Below are 21,111 nucleotides of genomic sequence, written 5' to 3' on the forward strand. Positions count from 1 at the left end.
GGCATTTTCTTGCATGTATTAGGTCATAAATGCATTTTTCAAAGGTCATTTCCTTGCCAATTTTAAGGTCATAAAAATCCTAGCCCTATTCATAACAATACTGTGTATCCCATTTTCTACATACTAAAGTTTTTTTTTTTGTTATGTTGCTTTCCTATCATCTGCTTCAATGTTCCCTAGGTTCTTCCAAATAGTCCATTTTTTTTTGTAATTCAAGGTAGTCTTGGTCCTGTACACCTCCAACTATCAAGACTGCTGTGATATACTGGAATTTAACTCCTTAATGATTGAATGTGACCTTGTGATTGAAGGATTTTGCTGACGAAACCCTTTAGTTGGATATTTGAAAAAATAAGTGAACCGATTCTTTTTATGAAGGAGGGCAACAAGATTTTTGGTACTGTAATTCCTGAAACATGCCAAAAAAAATCACACTTATGTTAACATATAATATATAACACATACTATGTGCCAATAATTACATACTGAACAGACTTGGACAATGACAGAGAAAGACAAAACAAAGATGCAGGCAGTGGAGATGAAATTTTTAAGGGGTATAGTTGGAAGACTAGAAGGGATATAATAAGGAATAAGGAGATCTGACAGACAGTGGGGGTGGTGAAGCTTCAGGACAGAATAGATCAGGCACAGATGAGATGGTTTGGACACATGAAGAGGATGGCTGCAGAAAGACTACCAGTAAAAGCTTATAATGTACAAGGAGTGGGAATAAGGCCAAGGGGGAGGAGAACAAGATGTCGGTGGAAAGAGCAGATAGTGGAGAGAGTTAGAAGAGGACAAGATTGGAACACCCTGGAAAGAGAGGAGTGGTGGAAGACCAGGAACAAATGGAGAGGCCTGACTTCTACGCTGACCCAGCTAGAGGCAGGAAATGGCGAAGGATGATGATGAATATGCTTAGATATCGCTTGTGCATTTTATCCTAAAAGCTTACCTCTCTTTTCACTTTCATAAGCATTAACTCTGTCTCAACTGTTTTTAAAAACATATCATTTTGTATGTCTTCTGACTCAATCGGCCTTGATTTCTTTTTCTTCCTTGAAACTGTCTGGTTCTGAATGTGGACTTCTTCACGGGTTACTGAAACACTGCGAGATTTATCTATTTGATTTTGTTTATTGTTTTCTACTCGGGTTGCAGATTTGCTTCGTGATTTTGAATCAATTTCTGAATCAGAATCACTTTCTGAGACAAGTCCTGGTACATCTTCTAAATTCTACAATGAAAAATAACATAACAATGTGTAGGCTAATGCGAGATTAGTGTAATACATTATACAAACTATGCATATGGAAATGCAAGTGATAAACAAAATTAAATTCACACTATGCATACCAGACCATTTACTCTTGATGTAAATGTGCATTCTGAAGTACCGTATTTACTCATGTATAATGTGCACTTTTTTCCAAAATTCTTGACCGCAAAAACTGTGGTGTACATTATGCATGGAATAATTCAAACAGCTACTAAAACTATGTATGTTTCACTATGTCACTGCATATCAACAAACACAAATGCAAATTATGAGTTTGGATTTTTTTAGTAATTATAAAAAAAACAAAGTGAAATGGGCATTTTACATGATTGTTCACTTTGTAATGGAATGTTTTACGATGAAAGCGGCGCCGCACTGTTCTAGCAGAATTCAAACATTCAGCTCCCATTATACAGGATGTATATCAGCGGTCCTTGTCGTGCGAGAAGCAATAGGGAATAACTTCTTTTGATTTCACTTTCTTCTACTACAGAATAAACAAGGTGGTTACAGAAGTTAAAGTTTGGGCTGCTAAACAGAGTGGAGAGAGAGTAGGAGGTGGTGTGCACTTGTGAGTTATTGTATACACAAGATGATCTTCTCCTCTTGGTCCACATAGCAACAGGTGACCAATTCCATATGCATGACATCATTCTCTCTTGATCAGCATAACAACAGCTTTACGACCTACACCTAAGAGAGCCATTTATTGAACCTGGATTGTACTGCGCATTATATACAATACATAATTGTTTGTTGTTTTTCCCCATCAAAAACCAGGATGCACATTATACACACGTGAACATTATTCACACATAAATACGGTACATATAGGTTTAATACAATTTGTTGCATTCTTATTATTTTGCATCACTCATACAAACTAGAGGAAAAGAAAGCACACACATTTTGAACACATGTAGAACTTTGAATGTACGTAACACAGGTTTGTTAGGGCTAACTAATATGTTGACATTTTGCTTACTAAAGCTCACGTCATAGAAGCATCAAGCAAGGAGGCAAAACACAACATTTGTTGATATACCTGAAAACTTATTTCCAACACCATTGCAAAGTGACCTACGCAGGACATACACAATACAGTAAAAAGGTACGGACACATAAAAAAAAAAAAACTTCCTTGAAGGAGTGGGAATGGCAGTTCTTCTCTAAAAGTTAAAAACATTTGTTAAAACACACTCATCGTAATGTAACATGGATGACGGAATATTCACATAGTACTTGTGCATAATTCCTGCAATTTAAGGAAATCTCTTTCAGTAAATAACCTATTTATAATCAAATTTAAGATTTTTATTCACCATTTAACATCGAAAAGCCATTTTCTACACTGTTTTTGAGCTCAAAATATGATACAGTGGAACCTCGATTTTACATTCCTGAATCATACATTCAACCCTCTATGTCCCAATAAATGATAAGTTTCACATCTCGGTCCTATGAAAAGCAAAAAATCAAGGTTCCACTGTACGTGCAGGACTCCATTTACTATTTCAGAGTACAGTTCACATGAGGAAATAAAGTGAACGTCTTAAGATAAATAGTAAAGAAAATAGTGACAAGAAATTAAAAAAATTCAATTTTGTTCTCTTCATGTAAAAACGGAAATTCATGTTTCTTGTTTCCATGAGGTCTTTTACACTTTTTATTTATTTTCTTTTCTTATGGCAATATTATGGCCTTGGTCAGAAACTAATCCCTCAATAAGAAATACTAAAACTACTAGCAAATACAATTCAGAAAATGATACTTACAGCCATGCTTGATTTTTTCTGTAGCTGTCTTTTTGGTGGCGGAGGTGACTGTTCTGAAATGGAAAAATAGGAAGCATTATAAAAAGATTCAGATGATGCTAAACACGTTATCAAAAATAAAAGGCAGACAGTTTGGAGTATCACGACCTTCTTTCCTCGGCTAAGTACACGGTCGAGATCAAAATTATATAAAAAGAAATTAAATTAAAGAAAATTGTTTTATATTTTACATTATCAGCTACCTAAAATTCAACTCAAATTTTCACATAAATGAACTTGCAACACTAATATCAGTATTAACTTTCGAAGGAATTAAGGAAAATTATCACATATCAAGTATAAAAGACTTATGTATTTTGAGAAAAATATTAACAAAGTCGAAGCACATACTCTTACACATCATTCAGTGAACATTCAGAGAGAACTAAGCATTAACTTGCAAAACATTTCATTTCTACACATTTCAGGTTTTTCTTCACGTTTGTTAAGATGTCAAGTCAAGTTATTATCATTTGTAATTACTTGCGATCTTGCGAAGATTTTTGCGAGATAATTTTCACGTAACGCTTGGAAATAACGAAGCACAATTCAAGACGAATTATATTTATAAACGCTTATATGAGTTTAAGAAACTCTCCAAATTCAGATTAAACACTTTTATAAGTTAATATTCTAGGCCTTTCATATGTAGCTACATGCATGTAATAAATACTTATCTACTGGTTCAGTTGCGAGAGAAAATGGCTGCCATTATTACGACTTTGTAACCGTTCACTATTTTCATATTCTTTCACTTTTTTAAAGTTCTTCACGGAGTTTCCGAAGATCAAAACCGCTACTGCTCTTTATGTGACAAAATAATCACATTTATCGGACGAATCTTGTTCTTTTAAGAATAATAGATCCAATTTATGTCCTTGTCAAATTTTTCGACTCCATTCTGGTCGAAGGCGATCTTTAAGATGAAGCCAAGGAATATCGAGATTAGGTAAAGCCATCCGAAGATTGCCGATCTTGCACGAACACGTGACGTCACCGGAGAAGCATTGAGCTCGGCTGAAGCAGACGGCCCCTAGCATTTATATGGGAGATTCAGAGAGCGAAAGTATATTATTACTTTTAGGAGGGGGAAAATATTATTACTTTTAGGAGGGGGAAAATATTAATTGTCATCCTCCAAGATGGTATTGAGACATCCTTTTAATGATTAGTAACATAATTGAAAACGCGCTACTTTTAAAAGGGGGCAAAGTACATGTGGAAAAATGTATTTTGAAAATCCATATTTCTGAAACTTTCTGACCGATGCGCTACAAATAAAGTTGCGTGTTCTCCTTTAGAATTTCGTCATTTTACAAATCGTAATATAATTTTAACAAAAACGTGGCATGCTAAAGAAGAATTAAAGAGTGTAAAAAAATAATTGATTAATAGACTTAGTTTATTTTACTTCGCTTATCTGTCACATATGGCTAATCGCAAAGATGAGGATGCGTGATGATATGATGAAACTGAACAAAGGAAAGTAGATCCATGCCCGGGCGGGGATTCGAACCTGGGGGCTCTTGGCATCGTAAAGCGTTGTGCTAACCACTTCGCCACGGAGGTCAGCATTACAAGGAAATAAACAGAAATTGGCATCTATGTTTTAATATGCGAGAAACATTTGCGAGGAGGTTATTGAAGTAACAAATAATTATTACAAGACGTTGTGATGAAAATTATTAATATATCTGAAATATCGAGAGTTGACCTTGCAGTCTCTAAATGTACTTTTAGGGTTACGCAAAACCTTTACTCAAAATTGCTAGTGTAAATTTATAAGCTATTAAAATTTAAAACTTATTCCTGTTCGAAAAAAGAAACTTCCAAATCAAATTAATATTTCGTATATATTAAATATATTACATATATATTTTTCTTTCATGAGGCCAAGAGAGTATTTGGAGGGGACGGTGGCTTGGGAAGGCTATAGCCCCGGATCTCGATCTGCAAAGGGGCTTCCAGTGGGAAAACATTGCTATGAAATAGTCCAGAAGAAGGGGCAATATTTTTTTTTAAATGGCTCAAGAATACAAAGATATAAGTGGACATTTGACAAGCTTAGTCTAAAACTTACAACTGATAATGTACGTGTGTGTGGGGGGCCGGTGGCTACGTGAGGTAACACAGTAGAATATGATTCACAATACTAAAATTAAAATAAATATGTGGCAACAATAGAAATCAAAACATGTTTTAGCTAGTGACGGCGCAATAGTAAAGATGGAGGGGTAAATCATATTTTCCCGGGGCAATCATGTTTATTATTCCGTTACATAAGACACAAAAATGCATATTTTGGCTAAAAGAGCATTCATTCATTTATTTATTTTTCTCGTTTTACTGGGGGCAGATATATCTCTCTCTCTCTCTCTCTCTCTCTCTCTCTCTCTCTCTCTCTCTCTGTGTGTGTGTGTGTGTGTGTGTGTGTGTGTGTGTGTGTGTGTGTGTGTGTGTGTGTGTGTGTGTGTGTGTGTGTGTGTGTGTGTGTGTGTGTGTGTGTGTGTGTGTGTGTGTGTGTGTGTGTGTGTGTGTGTGTGTGTGTGTGTGTGTGTGTGTGTGTGTGTGTGTGTGTGTGTGTGTGTGTGTGTGTGTGTGTGTGTGTGTGTGTGTGTGTGTGTGTGTGTGTGTGTGTGTGTGTGTGTGTGTGTGTGTGTGTGTGTGTGTGTGTGTGTGTGTGTGTGTGTGTGTGTGTGTGTGTGTGTGTGTGTGTGTGTGTGTGTGTGTGTGTGTGTGTGTGTGTGTGTGTGTGTGTGTGTGTGTGTGTGTGTGTGTGTGTGTGTGTGTGTGTGTGTGTGTGTGTGTGTGTGTGTGTGTGTGTGTGTGTGTGTGTGTGTGTGTGTGTGTGTGTGTGTGTGTGTGTGTGTGTGTGTGTGTGAGAGAGAGAGAGAGAGAGAGAGAGAGAGAGAGAGAGAGAGAGAGAGAGAGAGAGAGAGAGAGAGAGAGAGAGAGAGAGAGAGAGAGAGAGAGAGAGAGAAATTGTCGAACGAGAATAGGTGGCGTTCCTGCCCCATCCCCTGTAGTGTGGTCACTGCCTATAGCTATGCTGGAGAAGAATGCACCAATTAATACACTATTAAATAAAACAGATACTTTTAAAACTTTTAATCAAATTATTTGTGAACTATGATTTAAAGTTAGAGAGAGCACATTTAATTTGGATGAGTTAACTTCTGAAGCCTGCAATTTCTGAGCCTTCTTCCGGTGTAACTGCACTGCCCTTTGAGCCCTAGCTGCTACGTTCAGGTGGAGGAACGAGCAGAGTACTAATTAAAACAAATATGTGACAAGTATATATATATATATATATATATATATATATATATATATATATATATATAAACAACGTGTTGAAGCTATTGACGACGCCAAAGAAAAGACAGAAGAGAAACGTGGAGAGTGCAGTGATATTTTACGGGAAGCAGCAGGCACGTATCCAGGAATTCCTTTCGGGGCGGCGGCTGAACACCATTTTTTAAAGGGGTATCACAATTATATGTTTAAGGCCAGTGGTGGCAATTGTGTTACAAAATGTGGGGGGGACAAGCATTAAGAGGCCATAGTATGATAGTGTGGAGGCAAAAGAATGGGGAGCAACTATCTCCTAAATCGTCGCCACTGTTTAAGGCTGTCATTTTAATCAGAACGTGAAATCGGGACATTTTCTACCACTCAACTCATCTGTTTCCATGCATTAACATTGTGTGCCGGAACCATCTCAGTATGTGTGTTTGTCCATTTCTTCTCATCAGGCATCAAAAAATCTATGTACAAGAAGTGTTTTTACGAAGGTGTTACTCATGCACGGAATGCACAATCCACTCGACAACGCGAGATTCAAACTGTGTGTTGGGAACTGGACGCAGACAGTTCACGAATATTTCTCTCTCGTACGAGCCTGAACCCCACTAATGTGTCTTGTCCTCCCATGTTTGCAGCTCTTATAAAAGCCGAAACCCACCAAATTGTTCATATTCATGCCTAAGCACTCGCAAGTGTTCAAAATTGTCTGTTGAGTGTGTGTCGAACCCAGTAGCCTTAAACAAGAGTATTTTTTTATGCCATGAAATTCTCGGACTGCATACACAAAATTTGGTCCTGGCACAACCAAAGCATCACTCAAAACTTTCATTTTCAGTTGATCTGTGCAGCTTATATCTTTTTTAATAAATCGCTCCAATGCCCAGCCCGATACTGCCGAAATATTCACTTTAGAGAGAGTGACCTTCGATATCTTCGTCTTTCGACCCGAACTACTCGTAGCACTACTCGAAGTTCCGCTGTCGTCAATGTCTTTAGCTTTGGGACCGAACTGGAACTAGCGGTAGACTTCGTTACTTTACGGTATTTAGTCCATTTCATTTTCGAATCACTAGAACTTATAAAGCAACCAATGGACACTGACTGATCACTAATCGACTGTATGAATTGTCACACTTACCTCTGAAGTCTCAACCTATTCTGTTGTACAGATCAACCTGGAAATTGAAGCCGCGTATTAATAACCTCATTATATTCTAGAACGTTTCGCAGATAAAACGATTCGTAAATATTGCCAGTAGTTCGACTCCTTCTCTCTTTCAAGAACATTCCCTCTCTCGCTTTCCAGAGATTAAAAAATTACAATGAATCCGAATCGCCCTACCTGCGGCGCTACCTTTGTTGTGCAGCTTGCAAATGCTGACAAGTCTCTACATAGAGTTCAAGTTCGCTACGACAACACCGAAAGCGTAAGAAAAGTTTACGTGCAATATTATCAACAGCAGGGTTATAGAACATTCTCCGTCTAGCCTTGATAAGTATTTCTCTCCTAAAATTATCGTCACATTATTCAAGAAGACAACAACCTAATTTTATCTAGTGAAAACTGAAAAATTTCCTGGTGGAGGAGGGGGTTCTAGACACCTGATGCCCACCTTCGATACGCACTATTAACAATAACAGGGTTATAGAACATTCTCCGTCTTGTCTCGATAATTATTCCTCTCCTTAAATTATTTTATTTGACACCACAAGAAACAAAAATAATCTCATTTTATCTAGTAAACACCGCAAACCCCCTAAGCCCCCCCCCCCCTTGGAAACGTGCCTGGGAAGCAGTCACGTTTATTACACCATTAATTACATTTATATACAATATTAAAAAGTTCTGCTTTTAAATCTCGCATAATGCCTTTTTCACAAAAATGGGCAATACCGCATTTTTTATATCAGTCAAGCTGTGATATTTTAGATTCATTCCGTTAGTTTTCTGATAATAGTTTTCACAGCTTTCCATAGCATTTAGACATGATTTCAGTTGACAAGAACAAAATAATCTTATTTCAAAACATAGAGCAAAAAGAAATCCAACGCGCTTAAGTTAAAACTCCCTTACATTGGAAGCCTTGAGAGAACAAAATAGGGGTTCCTTCGTAACACGATTTCTTGAAAACCATTTTGCACATTTGAATCAACTTTGTGATAAATTGGTTAGAAAGGATGAATCTTAACAGTAAAAGTTGTAACTTTTCCACTGCTACTATATTTTAGAAGATATTCGTTGTCAAATATCTCAATATTTGCATAAGGAACCAGCCTTTTCCGTGCCGAGTGTTTCGATGATGACGTCATGCATCCACGTACAACTGCGCATACGATCTGCGCCGCCGAACGAGCACCCCCTGAGATGAAGCAGTGTATCAAAACTCACACTGTTACAACTTTTTGCACAGTATACAAACTTGCGAATACTTTTCAAGTGACAAATTTAGAATTGTACAGGTATTATGCACGAAAACGCTTGTAAAATAAATTAGATACAATAAAATAGATATTACAATATTCTATTACATGTTTACGTATTTTATTTTCACCTTTTTCAGTTATTTTAAGTTTTACAATTTTGGTGGGAAAAAGGTTATTTACGCGCAACTTAGATTTTTCCCTTTATATGAGTTGGCTATGTTTCCAAGTTTAGGATTACTTCACAGCTTTAGGTTTACTCTTCAAGGCGCTCATTTTATCAAATCGTATCTTTATCGTCGAAATTCTGCCAAAACTTATATTAAATGGTTTGTACATGTTAGTAATACATTTTAAATACATGTTCGTGCCCAAATACTTATGAAAGAGCAAATAAAAGCTGTTGAAACCAAACAAATGTGCGATTATGCATAAATTGGCAATTTTCGGTAAGCATATTCTTGATACATCACAAACCAAATTACATCGCTGAGATATAAAAGTATTTTAAATGTTTGAAGTTTACATACGTACTTCTATTATAACTAAGCCAAAGTGATGCAAATTAATTTTCTACTAATATAAAGCACCAAATACTACCTCCAATCGTAAATTTCGAGTAATAAAAATAATTTTATTATTCACATTATGATGGTAGTCAACCTGATACCGTCATAGGAGGGCAGGGGGGAGTTTTTTCATGTTTTAAGATCACCTGAAATCGGTACGTGCTACTGTAAAAAAAAAGGGGGGGCATTTTGTCAAACTTCCGGGCTCTAATAACAAAATGGGAACAGCATGATTACATAAATCCTTCTAAAAGTTAAACTGTAGACTGTGGTTGAACAAAGCACTCTAGTGGAGACAATGCTGTAGAAAAATATCCATGGTTTGTTTTTCTGATTTAACATCATTGTGAAGCTAAATTTTTGTCTGCTTTTGTTTTCCATCAGATACAGTATAGTGAGAACAAAAATACATATGAAATAGAAATTGACCAATATGAAATTTTCAGTGGCATAGATACAGTACAGATATAAAAATTATCAAAATCGCTAAGCATGCTAGATGACTTTGACAGAGTAAATAATGGCAACTACTCCAAATATTGCAACGTTTCAAAAGTGCCATTCAAACGAGAAGCACTTTTTTGTGCCTTAACCCCACCCTACAAAAAAATGTAACAAGGTAAAACTCCAAAGTTTTTCATGTCATATCGTGATAATGGTGCCAAATGTGTAAGGTAGGGGGGGAAAGCTGAATCTATGTTGCATGTCAATCACACTGCAGTCCCAATGGTGGTGATATGTAAATAAATACAATATGCAGGAAAATACTCAACACACCAGTACCACACAAAATTATATTAAACATAAATAACTAAATATGGCATTGCTGAAAACTGAAATAGTGATAAAACTAAATGAAAAGTTCAAATTTCCATTCAAGTTAATTTTTTCTGCATCAACAGCTGATTCATGAAAATTAAGGACTTTGAAATCGAGCCCCCCCCCCCCTTCTTTTGTATAGATAAGTGAAAAAATAAACTTATCATGCTATAGCAGCATCTGTGGCCAAAAAAGCAAGCTTTATTGTTATAAACTTACCCTTCTTGGAAGAGATAAGAGTTTAACCCTGAAAATTATAGACAATTTGTTGAAGACTTCATACAATTATTCGTTTCATTGTCAAATATTTTATTTTTCTTACTTCACATCTCTCTTCTGCCTTTATAATCTAATCATGGTTATGAAGATAAATTAATTAGATGACGTGCATAAAGACACATTCACAAAAAAATACCTACGCCTAGATTAGAATAAACACATCACACAATTATGTACAAAATATTTCACTAAATTAAAAATATAACTCAACCTTTATTGTGTTTTATTTCTTTTTTAACAGTTGAAATATTATGTGGAGAAAGAAAGAATCTGTGTAAATATAAAGAGTGTTGCCATACAACATCAGCAAACATTTACAGAGTGTAGATCATGTCAATACAAACTTTTCTTGATTTTTGCTTGTTAAGGCCTCCTTTCAATGCTATCAGCCCCCTCAAAAAATGGCATTCGGCATCCTACGTGTATGCAGTAATACACCACAGATTTGCTGTCATTGGCATGTAAGACAACTAAACGTTTACTACAATACTGCCAGACCATGTTACCAATGAAGGAAGGGGTGACCAATCCGTCATGCTGACACTTTGCGTAAGTGGCAGGCATGCGTAAAGTAGCCATATACAGTATGTCCATAAAGCCATGGTGGGGTTTCAGAGTCGTATAATATCTAAACGAAACAAAAACAAAGGATGATTATTACACTGCATTGAAGAGTAACTCAAAGAGTTTCCTTACACGTTTAGTGCAGTTCGATGTGGCTTCCACTTGTTGCCCTACACACATGTAATCGATATTCATGATGAACACATGTCACGGATTAAAATTTTGCAAGCCAAAGAATGCATTGAACTTTCCTCTGCACCATCCACATCTTGACTGATGGAATAGCATGATTTGCTTCACAGTCACGTGATTACCTGCGGGCGCATCATAAGTCTTCGCTTCGCTACACTTCCGAAACCCTTTGAGTTACTCTTCAATGCAGTGTAATAAAATCATCCTTTGTTTATGTTTCGTTGAGATATTATAGGACTCTGAAAACCCACCATGACTTTACGGACATACTGCACATAAACTTAAATATATTAAACAAGTAAAGAAATATGTTAATTCAGAAAATAAATCACATGTTACAAACTTGCTAATTCAGCCAGCAATCAATATCCAGGTAAATGTAGTCTTCACCTGGCCCCCTTCTGGATGACCATGGCCACTCAACAAACCATACGACCTCCCTCCCTTGCTAATTTTCTGAGAAACACTGCTCTACTCTTATTAAGACAAATGAGCTTACAAACACCAATGTTCCAACACATGGTGGGAGAAGGGGGAAAATAATCTACGTCATGGTCAAGAAATCATTATTTATATTGATTTATTTATTGCAAGTGCAAAAGGAATTTCAACATTACATTTGCATTATAAAGTTCTAAAATATAGCTGGTACCATCGCATTCCTTGATATGACTAATACTTGCTGCAAAGTCAGATCTCTTCTAGCAACATTAACAAAATGAGAATTGGTTTGTTGACCCCCTCCCAATAGAAGCAACTCATGGATCTGTCTAGCAATACTCCCTGTTTCCTAGGTAAGAAAAGAAGCAAAATAACTGAGAAATGTATATGAAAGGAATTAGTTTTAATATTTTATGTTCATGGAAGGAATTAGTTTTAATATTTTATGTTCATGGAAGTATATTCACACAGAATTTACAAATAATTCCCAAGGGCAATAATTCATGAATAATTACTGGAATTCCTGTCTGTAGACACCCTGCTAGCCGCTGACAAGTGTTTTTCCTCTGTATTTTGTTCTATTGAAAGCTTGTTACAGCTACAACAAAATTATACATTGTCATATTTTATTATAATACAATCTTCAAACCTAGATACATCCTGTGATATATGTTATATGTATGAAAGATTGGGAATGTATATTCTGCACAATGTGGTGGATAGAACATATCAACTCATAAAACGTCTGGAACAACAAGCAACAGAAATAAAAACATCCAACATTCCTCTGGTTTTGCACCACCACCATTGAGGAAGCTGGATGCATTTGTTCAATCTTTCTACAACATTTCAACTTCCTTAATTTATGCCCTGATCATAACAATGCAAATCTGCCAAAATACTGGTGCTATATGTATTTTACAATGTCCTTTCTCTTTTGCTGATTCCAGATCTTTTAAAAAGATCTGTTTCCATATGCTATATGTAGGGGCATGCATATTTCATTTTTGACAAAAACACAAAATGTGAAATAACACCCTGTAATACTCATTTTCAAAATTTTTTGAAAGGTGTGAGGTGTGTTTTCCTTACATATTTTGTCATATGATGCGAAATGAACTGCAAAATGCGAAATAAAAACTTCAACATGAAATTTAGGGTTTATTTACCGACACAATGCTTTCTGAAATCTTAATTATCCTGCGAGTTGTGCAAATCATGGAAAATTAATTAATTCTGCTTTAAACATGAAGTGTGTTGCCTTCTTTACACAGGAATAATGTAAGTACCCCCAAAAGCTACATAAATGTGCTACTAAAAGGGAAATGTTTAATTTGTGTAACAAGTATAGTTTTTAAATTCATATTTAGGGTTATATTAACCATTTTAACACCGAAATTACCACTTTTCTTCCCGAAATGTGCCGTTCTTTGTATCTGAATCTTGATCTTATTTTCACCATAATTATGTACGTATGTGACCCTAACTATATGTAACTATACAAAATGAGAAAAAATCATAAAGCATTTACAAACTTATAAATGTTGTTACCTTGTTCCAATAAAGCTAGAAAGTTCTTCAACTGTTCTACGTCAGAGCATTTATTGATGCCTTCTTTTAGATGCCTTATTGCTTTGTCTCTGTTGCCGTATGAAGATGCAGCTTTAGCAGCTCTGTAGTAACCCTGTTGGAGAAAATAATGAACCATTTAAAGCTAGCATCTTGAGAAATAGAAAGAAATAACACTTGCTGCTGTATGAGAAAAGAATGAAATATGAAATAACACTATTATCATGCACAATATACGGAGATTTTGTATACATGGAACCAACAACAATGTATTGGTATCAAGTATTAATTGGAATTTAATCAACCAATACCAGCCAATACTTTTCCAGAGTTTGGATGTGTTGTGGAATCTTCCAGGGGAAAAAAAAAACATATCCACTGCTTTGATTGTGTAATAACATGGTCACTATTAACCTGAGAGCAGAAGTGACAATAAGCAAAAAGAAAGAACATTCGATTTGGAAAAAAAAAGGAAGAAAAATACAGGGTGTACATGATGGACTTCCGGGATTTCGACGCAATGTTAAAAATCAGAAAATAAAGTTACGACTATCCAGTTTTTTGTACTTGGTGCCATATACGCTCAAGTTCGTGTGGTTTCTTTTTTAGTTCGCACGCATCAAGCTTGGCAGCGCTGTCATCGCCTTGTGAAAATTGCATCTTCTCAAGAGAAAGCAAATGCTGGGGTATGGTTTGCAGAGTCAAAATCAATTGTTACAGTGCAGCGTAAGTTTCGGTATGTTTTTAACAGAACACCCCCAAAGGACAAGAGCATCAGGGCATGGTACATAAGTTTTCTGTAAACGGGGAGTGTACTGAAGAAGCCAGGGGGAAGAATGCAACGCGTCTCCGATGAGACAGTTGAGCAAGTTCACGGCTATCCCCTGGCCATCACGTAGCTCAGGTATCACTCCTCTGGACATCTTCCTCTGGGGGTATGTTAAGGATGCAGTTTGCTCAACGAATGTGCCGAATGTAAATGCTTTGCGTGAAAGAATTGTTACTGCCATTGATACCATTCCTGACAACATGCTGCAGCGTGAAGTGGAATACCAGGTGGACATTCTTAGTGTCACTAAAGGTGATCACATAGAAGTGTGGTAATTTTTTGTAAGAAACTTTTTGAGTTGCTCTTTGCAATAACAGGGTGTCTACCAAAATAACAAATCCAAAATACTTAATTTTTTCATGACTTTTTCTTGACCTTTCTTTCCCTTTTTTTGACCTTTTCCCCCTTTTTCTAAACATGTATTTAATCGCCTCCTACTTGGGTACACTTGGAAATTAAGAAAATAGATTATTAAATGAAAAACCCCTAACACAAAGTGAAAATATGAAAACTGAAGTTGTACGAGGCTTGTCCGGAAAGTAAAGATACAAACACATTTGCACGTTAGGGGAAAAATGTGTACCAAAGTTGGCAACACTGGCAGTAACCGTGATCCATACGACCAGGATTGGGAGTGAGTCGTTAGTGCTGCGCTGATTCTTGTGCGAGGAACACGCTTTGGAAATGGCAGCGGCAATACCGAATCGCGCCAAGTGTGAAGTGCGTGCCGTGATCAGGTTTTTGCAGGCACAAGGAAAGTGTCCATCGGAGATCCACCGAGAAATTGTGACTGTGTACGGGAACATAATGAATCATCAAAATGTGGCGAAATGGTGCCGTGCCTTCGCAGAAGGTCGACGTGATGTTCATGATGAAGAGAGAAGTGGGAAGCCGTCCGTGATCACTGACGACCTTCGCAATCTATTGAAGCAGAGGTGCGTGCGAATAGGCGGGTGTCAATTCGAGAATTGTGTGTCATGTTTCTTGACAGTTCGAAAACCACTATTCATGAAGTTGTGAGAGGGTTAGGCTACAGAAAGTTGTGTGCACGCTGGGTCCCAAAACATTTAACTGACGAACACAAAACCAAACGACTAGGATATGCACTGGACTTTCTTACTCGCTACGCAGAAGAGGGAGATGCATTCCTGGACTCCATTATGACAGGTGATGAAACATGGGTGTTCCACCATACGCCTGAATCCAAGGAGGAGTCACTGCATTGGCGCTATACCCATTCTCCAAAAGCCAAAAAATTCAAAACGTCAATTTCAACCCGAAAGCTGATGGCAACTATTTTCTGGGATCGCCACGGCATCCTGCTGGTGGAATTCATGCCGCCTGGAAGAACGATTAATGCTGAAACCTACTGCCAGACTTTGAAACATCTTCGACATGCAATTCAAAACAGAGACGCATGTTGTCAAGTGGAATCCGCTTTATTCATGCCAATGCCCGCCCCCATGCAGCGAATGTCACCAAGGATCTACTTGCACAGGTTCAATGGGAGGTCCATCACCATCTGCCATACAGCCCCGACCTTGCACCCAGTGACTACCACCTGTTTCTGTACCTCAAGAAACAACTTGGTGGAAAACACTTTGCCGACAACGATGAAGTCAGGGAAGATGTCACAACTTGATTCCAGATGCAGGCGGCGGATTGCTAGGATTCAGGGATACAAAACTTGTTCCGCGTCTGAACAAATGTTTGGACAATGGTGGCACTTATGTGGAGAAATAGCCTTTATATCAGTGTATGAAGTGTAACTTTAGTTGCGAGCAATACATTTCTTTTATATCTTATTTTTGGTTTGTATCTTTACTTTCCGGACAATCCTCGTACATTAATAAGATTTTTAGACTTTCTTTAATTATTAATGCATATAAAAATTAATGCTTCAGACTTCGTCCTGGATGGGGAATAGGGTGTATCAAAAAAAACTTTTTTTCGAAATGTTAAGGTTGCTAGTGCGGAAAAGTGGCCATTTGTGACCAAAAACACGTCTGATTTTTTTCAGATTTTTTGGAGGTCGTTTAGGTGGTGCGCATCGACCTTGAAGTTTTGATAGTGATTTGGTTATGCAACACGCACAACAATTTCACAAAAATGTCATTATTTGGCTATTTCATATATTTTTTTCTGCATTATGGTCATTTATTGTTTTGTTTATGGCAAATATGTTGCATTCATGCCTTAGGGGTGGTTTCCTATGCTGTTTACGTATGCTTTGGGTCAAAAATTGTCAATTTGAGGCTAAAAATTCCATTTTTTTCTATTGATGGTTTCCAATTGGTTTCGACTTTGTCGAAAGTTTTCCTATATAAAAGACTAAATAAAATATTTTGGCTTTCCAATTGCTAACATGCTTTGAAAATAACCCAGAGCTCACCACGAGGAGGTGGCTGGACTGCGAGCTCAACCCACCCACCCACCCAAATTATGTTGGCAAACATAATTTTACTAAGGGGCAGGCCAAGATTTTCTTCTAGTTTTCTTCTTGAACTTTATAGTCACTTTTTGTTCGAAATGTCGACATATGTTCTCTAGATTCCAATTTCGCTTTGATGTAGCCATCACATGTGGTGGCGCCGAAAACGGAAGAAGCAGCCTCTGTGATAATTTTTGCAAGTCGCTCCACTCCTTGTGTGTGGCAGGGGAAGTCTTGAATTTCCGCTATTTTTTTGTTTTTAATGTAGTCATCTACTTCTTCATTTGTAATATTATTGATCAACGGAGGCTCGTGGAGGGAGCATGAAGCCCAATCAACCATGTCATAGTATTGGTCTGCATTAAAATTGATGGTTGGTAAAACAAAAGTGCGAATTCTTTTGCCTTTTTTCAATCCTCTTGCTTTCTTAATTCTTTGCCAACCGAAACTTCCTATTTCTGGGTTTTGGTCGATTATTAAAGCCAGCAGGAGATTTTCAGGATGGGCGAAGAATGCGTTTTGTTGAATGACCCTATCAATCAGATCTCTCAAGTGGTATGGGAGAAATCGGGACAAGTGGATCAAATTCCAGAGGTGTCTAGCTCCGTCAGTTATTGATGGTTCCTTCTTGATCCCAAACCACACCGGTGCGTACAATTTCAATATGTACTACATACATACTACATACCATACTACATACATTATGTACTACCGGTGTGGTTTGGGATCAAGAAGGCACCATCGATAACTGACGGAACCCGACACCTCTGGAATTTGATCCACTTGTCCCAATTTCTCCCATACCACTTGAGAGATCTGATTGATAGGGTCATTCAACAAAACGCATTCTTCGCCCATCCTGAAAATCTCCTGCTGGCTTTAATAATCGACCAAAACCCAGAAATAAGAAGTTTCGGTTGGCAAAGAATTAAGAAAGCAAGAGGATTGAAAAAAGGCAAAAGAATTCGCACTTTTGTTTTACCAACCATCAATTTTAATGCAGACCAATACTATGACATGGTTGATTGGGCTTCATGCTCCCTCCACGAGCCTCCGTTGATCAATAATATTACAAATGAAGAAGTAGATGACTACATTAAAAACAAAAAAATAGCGGAAATTCAAGACTTCCCCTGCCACACACAAGGAGTGGAGCGACTTGCGAAAATTATCACAGAGGCTGCTTCTTCCGTTTTCGGCGCCACCACACGTGATGGCTACATCAAAGCGAAATTGGAATCTAGAGAACATATGCCAACATTTCGAACAAAACGTGACTATAAAGTTCAAGAAGAAAACTAGAAGAAAATCTTGGCCTGCCCCTTAGTAAAATTATGTTTGCCAACATAATTTGGGTGGGTGGGTGGGTGGAGCTCGCAGTCCAGCCACCTCCTCGTGGTGAGCTCTGGGTTATTTTCAAAGCATGTTAGCAATTGGAAAGCCAAAATATTTTATTTAGTCTTTTATATAGGAAAACTTTCGAATAAAAGACAAAGTCGAAACCAATTGGAAACCATCAATAGAAAAAAATGGAATTTTTAGCCTCAAATTGACAATTTTTGACCCAAAGCATACGTAAACAGCATAGGAAACCACCCCTAAGGCATGAATGCAACATATTTGCCATAAACAAAACAAAAAATGACCATAATGCAGAAAAAAATATATGAAATAGCCAAATAATGACATTTTTGTGAAATTGTTGTGCGTGTTGCATAACCAAATCACTATCAAAACTTCAAGGTCGATGCGCGCCACCTAAACGACCTCCAAAAAATCTGAAAAAAATCAGACGTGTTTTTGGTCACAAATGGCCACTTTTCCGCACTAGCCACCTTAACATTTCGAAAAAAAGTTTTTTTCGATACACCCTAATGGGGAATGGTCACATTACTTTAATATTTTTACAAAACGTGACGCATATAAGAATATAATTCTTAAGAAACAAGGCGAAGAAATCTTAACCACAACTCAATATATTTTTAGATTTCCAAATATTCAATTTTATCAAATCCCAGTACAGGTATATAACAATGTAAATTCAATATATATATATATAAAAAAAAAAGCAAAACTTCTTGACCACAAGCATAATTTCTTGACTTTTTCTTTACATTCTTGACTGGGAGAAACCCTGAATAAAATTACCAAAAAATGTGTAGGTGTGTTAGTTTTAATTTCCCATCACTCCAAAACCCCGGAACACCCTGTACATCTGAATTATTAAATCTGGAGTTACAGAGGTTACAGCAATTTGCATAAACACATATGGGATAAATCAGGATGATCACCAGTCAAGTGTTGATGTAAGTAAAGTTTCAATGTTAGTTTTAAGTACTTTAAGGATGCAGAAACAAGGGATTAAATCATTTAAAATCTTTCTTGTATGTACATATTGCTTGCATTGTAGAACTTTTTCTCTCGAAAAATTTGCAGTACAAACAGATACACATTTTTCAATGTGATGTTTTGGGAGAACAAATAAATGTCTGTGGGTTCTACTGAAATGTCACATTGGAAATTGTGTATGTGCTTGTGAGAACAGTCATTTTTAAAGAAATGATGAGGCAATAAGTTAATTTCTTGGAATGACTCAATATGTTGTTTTCCTTGAATTTCCAAGAATTTCCAGGTTGGTGGAATATGCTTATATCTATGCTGCAAAGAAATGATTTGCAACATTCATCAGTTTTATACCTGTTTATTTGATTGTCATTCAAAGGTAGTATATTCCACTGCACCAATAGCTGTAATGCATACATTACTAAGTATGAGGATACAATTTGTGAATACTTGAATGACAATTTTTTTTTTTCTGTAGGTTTTGACGGTTGATATATATTATGTAAATATCATTCTGCCACAGCTTCACTCTTCTCTTGATATACGAGAGTGAAGTATTCCACTCGCCCAAATAAGTCACTGATTATTACGTAACTTATCAAGTTGCGCAGTCCTCTCGATAGACGGCATTTTGCTTCCCCGAGAGGTAACTCTACGCATGCATATTTTTTCTTGTCGTTCGGGCAGTGCTGGGAACTCCGTGAACCAGAGACAGTACAGTACCGACAGGGTTGAGACCAAGTACAGACCAAGAATACACGCAAGCCGGAGCGGAGAGACTTCAGGTATATCAATTAGTTCGCGCAACAGGTGCCCGACCTTATACCTCCCCTTCGTTGCATAATTGGCATGGCATTTAGCTGACGTTTTACGTTTGAGCTGCCATATCTTCCGTGTCGATCTGGATTCTGCCATGGTACGTAACAGGGAAGGAAAGGGATCAAAGTGGCCTTTTACATAATCCAGTTTTTTTGTAACCAGGGTGGCTACAAACAAGCAAAAATGAAATTCCCTGACTTTTCCAGGTTTTCCAGGACAAAATTTACATTTTTCCCTGACAATTACAAACTAAACTAAAGCGATGTTTTTGTAAATTGAAATAATAAACTCATACAGATCCAGGCATGGATTTGTTAAGCACCAATATTATCTTCAATGAAATTGACTTAATTCCTCTATTCTCTATGATTTGAATTCAAACTGCAAAATAGTGAATTTGGAAAATTATTACAATTCACAAGCTAAGGAAGGATTATGGAATTTTGTTGTACCCAGTAAGTTTAAAATAAAATACTTGATTATTTTTAAAGTTACGACTAAATGAGATAAGAGTGAAGAGTGAATAATTAAGAAATACAATTTGTAATTTATCAGTCTCCTTATCCATTCTCGGTATTATATGTTGATATTTCCACTGAAGTTTGGAAGCCTCTGCTTGCAAGAACCATGAGTGTGGACTCAATTTTCAATGCATAAAGCTACCTCCCTCTTCTCTGTAAAGGAAACAACTTAACTCTTTCATATAAGTGAAACAATTGAATCGAACAAAATAAAGTGTCACATTTCCTTACATTATCAATGGGATTTCTGCTTCAGTACAGTATATCCAAGTGAAGTACTGTGAAATTGACAACATGCAGTTATACCATTAATGCTGACGAAAAGGGTATGTAGATATTAGAAATTTAACGCAAGGAATTTATAGAATTGCATTGTATAAGTACCTGATTTAGCTAACCACACATTAAAACACTAATAATAAAAGCTTCTGAAAGTTCATATACGAGGGGAATCCTGAAAAAAGCTCCAATGGTGCCTATACGCAGCACTAGTGGTCGGAGAGGGACACACACACATGCAGGCAGGAAGAAGTGGCATTTAGCTGTAAATGGTAATAGTCGTAATGCAGCCGTTTTGGTTAAAGATTGCAGCTCTCATACAGTCTCCCACAGACTGCGATGTAACCTACATTGCACGCTCGGAATTTGGCACAGAGCCACCAGCAATTGTGTGAGGTGTGCAGACCGGACGTCGTGAACGATAGTATGGTCAGACGATGTTGCAGACAATTCACGGAAGGCCAATCAAATGTGCACAACCCCATACAGCACAACACAAGCCCTTTGCATCACTTCAGGTGAGAGATCTTGGACCACTCCCTGTACAGCCCTGGCGTTGAATGTACCGACTTTCATCTCTTTGTTTAACTGAAAAGGTTTTTGGCAGGGCAAGGCTTTGACAGCTACACTGCA

The 21,111-nt window shown here is 37.1% G+C and overlaps 1 protein-coding gene across 5 annotated transcripts in view; it reads right to left on the reverse strand.

Annotated features, from left to right (window-relative positions):
- The window catches only part of LOC145994928 (uncharacterized), a 251,363-nt gene that overhangs the window by 168,046 nt on the left and 62,206 nt on the right, over positions 1 to 21,111 (reverse strand). For all 5 annotated transcript variants that reach the window (XM_083131426.1, XM_083131428.1, XM_083131429.1 and 2 more), the window contains exons 4-6: positions 13,239 to 13,371; positions 3,058 to 3,110; positions 959 to 1,240 (exon numbers count right to left, since the gene is read on the reverse strand). In XM_083131426.1, coding sequence (XP_082987552.1) covers positions 959 to 1,240; positions 3,058 to 3,110; positions 13,239 to 13,371 — 468 coding nt within the window. The remainder of the gene's footprint in view (positions 1 to 958; positions 1,241 to 3,057; positions 3,111 to 13,238; positions 13,372 to 21,111) is intronic.

This window comes from Lepisma saccharinum, chromosome 11 (genome assembly GCF_977018435.1).
Source record: "Lepisma saccharinum chromosome 11, izLepSacc3.1, whole genome shotgun sequence".
NCBI classification, from domain to species: domain Eukaryota; kingdom Metazoa; phylum Arthropoda; class Insecta; order Zygentoma; family Lepismatidae; genus Lepisma; species Lepisma saccharinum.